Genomic DNA, 6,283 nt, shown 5'->3' with positions numbered 1-6,283 from the left:
TACCATTGAAATCTACCCAATGACTTTATAGACATACACAGGCACCAAGGATCCAAGTGCAACCAATTATGACTAGTAATAATCAGATAAATAAAGATTAGAGATGCATGTGCAAACATCTAAGTGTTAGTAGCATTCAAAATGAGTTTTTCTGTATGAAACAGTATATTTTAAAATGAAATGGAGAGCTTTTTTAAAGGCTAAAACCCCATTCAGTTTTATGCCTTATAGGGTTTATACTGAGTTCAACATTGTATAACTGTAATAATTCAACTGCAAACCTAAAAATGTACAGCCAATTTTGTAAGAGATGCAGCCTAGCTCAGAAAATTGCTATTGAATATGTCAATGCTGATGTAATGAAATGCTTCTTCTAAGTATGTGGTTATTAAATAAATAATTTTTTAAAAAATCAAAGGGCTGGAGAGATGGCTCAGTGGCTAAGAGCACTGGCTACTCTTGCAGAGGACCTTGGTTCAGTCATCAGGACTCACATGACAGTTCATAACTGTCTATAACTCAAGCTCCAGGGATCTGATGCCCTCTTCTGGCATTTATAGACACTGCATGCATGTTGTGTACTTACATACATGCAGATAAAACACTCATACACATCAAAAAAATAAAATAAATTTTAAAAATACTAAAACCATGAGTAACTGAGTGTGGTGGTACACGCCTTTAATCCCAGCACTCAGGAGGCAGAGGCAGGCGATCTCTGTGAGATCAGGGCTGGCCCCATCTACACAGTGAGTTCCAGGTCATCTGGGGCTACAGGGAGACCCTGTCTCAATAATAATGATGATGATAATAATTATAATAAACAAACAGGACCAGCTGAGTCTGCATAGTGAGACCCTGTCTCAAAAAAAAAAAAAATCGGGCTGGAGAGATGGCTCGGCTTAAGAACACCGACTGTTCTTGCGGAAGACCTGGGTTTGAATCCCAGCACCCACATGGAAAGGCAATACACTCATACACATAAAATAAAAACAATAAATAAATTTTTTTAAAAATCACAAATAGACTTCACACAACAGTCAAATCCTTCCATTAGGGGAGGCCTATAGTCCCTTCTATGGAGGTCCATAAAAGCTAGAAAAAAATAAACATTTAAAACCACCAGTTTCTACTGCCTCTCATGTAAACCTAACTATGTACATAATTCTGCCTCTGCCCGAGGTCAGCACACCAGCTCCTGTGGCCTCTAGCTGAACCTACAATGCTAACAACCACTCAGATTCGCCAGCTGCCCTGACTTCCCTGAAGCCGAATACCTCAAGGCCAGTCCATAGGAGGCAGCTGCACAGATGCACAGATGCACAGATATACCTTAAAGCACAAATGAGAGCCATGACAGCCATTCGACTTGGGACCCACTCCTGTGGCCACATGTGGCCTGGAAACCCCATCCCTGGATATTTGAAGCAACAAAAATAATCTCACTCTCCTGCCATGGGCATTCCACTTTCTTTCTCTCCCAGTTCCTCTCCTCACTCCCCTGTGCCAGGAACACCCTTGACCATAGGGGCCTCAGCTCTCTCGCCTACCCATCCCTCCACACAGCCCACCTGCCAGTCCCTGGCCCAGGACCCTTCTAACTTTACCTCTTTTCTCCACTGTCAGGACATACCACACAGCAGAGAAGATTGTACCAACATGAGACAGATTTCCAATTTTTTCCTCAAGCCTTAGTTGCCCGGCTAGCTCACTCAGTAGATTCCTTTTTTAAAAATAACACACAGGCAGGGAACATGGAAAGATGGCTTGGTGGAGTAGATGTGGTGGAGCATTTGCTGCTCTTGCAGAGGATCCAAGTTCAATCCCCAGCACCCACATCAGGTAGCTCACAAATGCTGCAACTCCAGCTCCAGGGGGATCCAGTTCCTCTCTGGCCTCCTCAGGCAGCTACACGTACATATACACACGTATAAACACACACACACACACACACACACACATACGCACACACACACACACATGCATGTGTGCACACACACACAATTAACAATAAAAATAAGTCTCAAAAAGTATCACACAAAAGAAAGGTGATGAACATCTGTAATTCAGCATCCAGGAAGATCACTTCAAGTTCGAGGCCAGCCTGGTCTACATACTGAGCCCCAGACCAGCCAGAGATAGAAACATCAGGAGGTCCTGTCTCACAAACAGGGCCCAGCACTCACCTATTTCTATGTGTGTTGAGAGGCCACAGGATGAGCTTCTAGAGCAGAGAACAGCCAGCATGAGCAACAGAACAGACCACAGCCCAACAGCAGACATGCTGTCATTCCTCCCCAACTGCTCCACTGATGTGGCGACACTCTGAGCTGTAGTCAGATGGTGACTCCAGAATCCAGGCACAGACCCAGTGTGTTCCCTCTACACAGGTCACTGACACCAGACACTGAGCCTCGTTTCAAAATAATAGTGTTTTTCTATGAAGTCAACCAGTCGAATGCTGTTTAGCTTCTACAGGACAGCAAACAGACGGTGCACCTGGGAGGGGAGAGAAGCAAGTCCGCTGAGATCTAGAAGCCTCTGGCTGGAGATACTTTATCACCTCCCCCACCCCAAGTCTTCCCCAAAATGAGATTGGTACAGCAATGAAAAGTTGCCCTCAAATCTTTACTTTCTAAACAAGAGACTCACCTGTGCCAGTTGATGGTCACATTAGACTGCCTCACCTCCTGTGAGTGGCATATCAGGCATCCTGTTCACACACTTATCAGAGAGTTTCCTCAGCCTCCCAAGTCCCAAGTGCATGCTGGGAAAGCTTTCATGGAGATCAAATAGAACCGGCTTCTCTTCCAGCATTTGGCAACAGATACCAACACTTCTGTGTGTTACACAATCCCAGCCACTCCTGGTCTACTCCAGCTCTTCCAACCAGGTTCACCCGGGATGTGTTGCAAGGAAGGATTCCTGCCATCCAATATGCTGACTGCACCTGGGAGGTGGGAGGTGGAGGCAGAAGGCAGATTAGGGACAAGAGACCAGGATCTGGAAAATGAGGGGCAGAAGTAGCCAAGCAGAAACACTCAATCCAAGGGAAACAATTAAGGTTATTTGTGGGAATGGTGGTGGTCTGGAAGCTCAAAGGGTGAATCATATGCATCAAAAGCAAAAGAACTTTTTATTATTTTTCTTTTATGCATATGAGTGTGTTGCCTGCATGGATGTAAGTGTACTTGTGTCATGCAGTGCCCAAAGAGGCCAGAAGAGAGTGTTGGATCCCCTGGAACTGGAGTTATGCCACGTGGATGCTAGGATTTGAACTCAGGTCCTCTGCAAGAGCAGTGAGTGCTCTTAACCGCTAAGCTACCTCTCCAGTCCCAAGAAGAATGGTCTAAGATAGTGGTCTGCCAGTGCACTGTCATCTGAACTCAGCCCCATTCAAACCCCAGGAAATGAATTCTAGTTCTTCTCATTCGGGTTCTGGGCCCGCCTGCTTCCAACTGTGTTCAACTTGGGCTACAAACTGATTTGTTTGGCTAACAGGGTTGTTTTATAACCCAACTTTGTTTGCTTGCTTTGGGTTTTCGTCACCAAGGTCTCATTCAGCCCACACTAGCCTCAAACTCATTACTAGCCAAGAAAGACTTTAAACTCTTGCTCCTCCAACTTCCATCACCAGTGCTGGGACTGCAGGTGTGAGTGAGCCACCAAGCCTGGCCAGACTAATCTTTTTAAATGAGAAAATTCACGTATAAATCTGGTGTTTTAACCTTCTATATGAAGTAAAACAAATCCAAAAGAACTGGCCTCCTGATCTGACATCTCTCCGTAACTCGACAACCAGTATATAGTGGGGAGCCAGCTGCTTCTTCAGAGAACAAGTTCTCCATGTCCTCCTGTTCCCATCATCCACTCAGTGTGTGGGAATCCCACACCACTCTGCCTACAGGGGTCTGAGTTGGCCTCCTTCTCATTCTGGGGCTTTGGTTAACTCAGGAGCAGCACCCAGGAGTAGCCAGTCAATGATAACAGAAAATTGGGCGTGGTGGCTCACACCTGCAATCCCAGCACTCTGGAGGCTGGGGTGAGAGGACTCATGGGAGTTTGACTATACTGTGAGACCTTGTGTCAGAAACAACAGCAGGACTCATCAAATAAAGGCACTTGGGGTTGAGCGGCAGGGCCCACATGGTGAAAGGAGGTAATTGACTCCTGAAAGTTGAGCTCTGGCCTCCACATGGCACGTATGTCCACCCACACACATATAAATTAACAAGTGCAATAAAAATCTTAAAACAATAACAAAAAAAAATAGCAAAAACAAGACTGCCAAGGATCACCAGGAGAAAATCCTGCCTAAAAGACTATGTAAACAGGTACAGAAAACCAACCCTGACAAAGCACACTGGAGAAAGAAACAGACGGGTTCAGCTACTAAGCAATACTGATCCTAACTTTACTGCATTTTCAGTTTAGAATGATTATATTTATAAATACAATAAAATAGGAAGAAAATGTTCACTTCCTATAATGTGATGGTTACATCATAACAATGCTTGAGTTTTTATGAATTTTGTGATACTTTTGTAACCAGGAAAATGTCAAAGCTGAGATTTTAGGAGGAAGTAAGGCAGAGCTCCCGGGATCAAGAAAACCATCCGAAGGGCTAGGGAGATGGCCCAGTCATGTGTACCCGAACTCTGCTTCCTAGCGCCACATTAAACCAGGGCGCATTATCCTGCCTCTGTGACTCAGGCATTCAGGGGTGGGCAGAGACATGCAGATCCTTAAAGCTAAGGAGAAAAGAAGAAAAAGGTCTCTGCCTCCCAGTGCTCTTCTCCTGCGTCCTGGGGAACATACCCACTTAGGTTGGGGAGGCAGGCAACATCCGGGCCTCCCCAAGGAAAGATAAGAGGCAGGAGAAATTTGTTCCCACTCTGAATGGGGGCTTACAGAGGGCACAAAACAGTGGGGGGAGTGGGGAATGCCACTCAGTGAACTCCAACTTCAGGCTCTGCTCCCTAGATAAGCCCCTTCTTTCATTAAGTAAATAAATAACAAATGATGATTTTAGACTGCATTGGTATGAAGACTAATATAAGATTCTACCCAGGTTCATTTTTGTTCTCATTTTAAAAGAAATAAACACTGGGGGCTGGAGAGATGGCTCAGCAGTTAAGAGCACTAACTGCTCTTGCAGAGGACTTGGGTTCGATTCCCAGCACCCACATGGCGACTACGAACCGTTCTTAACTCCAGTCCCAGGGGAATCCGAAGCCCTCTTCTGACCTCCACGGCACTGAACGACATGGGTGTACTCACATGCAGACAATACACTCGTACACATAAAATAATAAATAAAATATTAAAATAAGAAATAAACACTGAAAAGCAGTATGGGTCCTAGGTGTCACTTGCACAGTGCCTGATGGGCAGGTCAGCTGAGAAGGGAGAGGGGGTACCTCAAGTCAAGAGTGATGGCAAAGCCTGGAATCCCAGCACTCCAGGACCCGAGGCAGTAGATTTACTGTGAGTTCTAGGACAGCTTGGGCTGCATAGTGAATCTAAGGTCAGCTAGGTTTACAAAATGGAATCCCATTTCAAAAAATCACAGAGATGGGGGAGGCAGAGAAAAATAATACCTTACTAGAGCACTCTGCCAATAGGAGACTCAATTCATTCCATGGCGCACTGATGAAGACCTGGGTGTGAAGGATTCACCCGAGCAGGTAGAAATGGGCTCCGGGAAGAGCTCCCCTACAGGCAGCAGGCATCCAGATTGGACCCTGACACCCTCTGACAACTGCTGAAGTCCCCCCTTCTTAGCTCCCTCTCTCCCCAGTTCCCCAATAAAACACAGGGCAAAACAGTGAACACAGAGGTACATGCCCACAGGCACACACAATTAAACTCTGCTGCTACCACTTCTGCCAGATGTGACTGGTACAAAGCTGGACAGCTCTGACTCAGCAAAGGACAAGGTCTAGTATAGCCTAGACATTTAACAAATAAGAATACAGCATCCTGGCTGGGGTCATGTGGCACCTGACTGTAATCCCGGAACCCCAGAGGCTAAAGAAGATTGGGAGATGGAGGCCAGCCTGGGCTACATAATGACAGAATGTAATAAATAAAATAATAACAATAATAGCAATAACATTTTATATATATATATATAAATTCTTATATATATATATATATATATTTTTTTTTTTTTTTTAATGAAGAACATAGAAGCCCCAGAAAGGCCAGGAAGGCACCTCACGGCTTCACATAGTAAGTAAGCATGAGAAAATGTTGGGACTTGGGATCCTAAAATCATGCA

At 45.1% G+C, this 6,283-nt stretch overlaps 2 protein-coding genes across 3 annotated transcripts in view; one reads left to right on the top strand and one right to left on the bottom strand.

Annotated features, from left to right (window-relative positions):
• Gpld1 (glycosylphosphatidylinositol specific phospholipase D1) overlaps positions 1 to 2,950 on the bottom strand; it is a gene marked incomplete at its 5' end in the record, with an annotated part of 66,747 nt that extends 63,797 nt beyond the window's left edge. For both annotated transcript variants that reach the window (XM_008847099.2, XM_017801665.2), the window contains 2 exon segments: positions 2,187 to 2,499; positions 2,653 to 2,950. In XM_008847099.2, coding sequence (XP_008845321.1) covers positions 2,187 to 2,283 — 97 coding nt within the window.
• A 2,436-nt stretch (positions 2,951 to 5,386) lies between these two features.
• Aldh5a1 (aldehyde dehydrogenase 5 family member A1) overlaps positions 5,387 to 6,283 on the top strand; it is a 38,892-nt gene continuing 37,995 nt past the window's right edge. The window contains exon 1 of the mRNA XM_008847104.2: positions 5,387 to 5,487. Coding sequence (XP_008845326.1) covers positions 5,387 to 5,487 — 101 coding nt within the window. The remainder of the gene's footprint in view (positions 5,488 to 6,283) is intronic.

This window comes from Nannospalax galili, unplaced genomic scaffold, assembly GCF_000622305.1.
Source record: "Nannospalax galili isolate Female #2095 unplaced genomic scaffold, S.galili_v1.0 scaffold503, whole genome shotgun sequence".
Lineage (NCBI taxonomy): Eukaryota > Metazoa > Chordata > Mammalia > Rodentia > Spalacidae > Nannospalax > Nannospalax galili.
The sequence above is the reverse complement of the archived record's forward strand: the minus strand, read 5'-3'. Positions and strand labels throughout refer to the sequence as shown.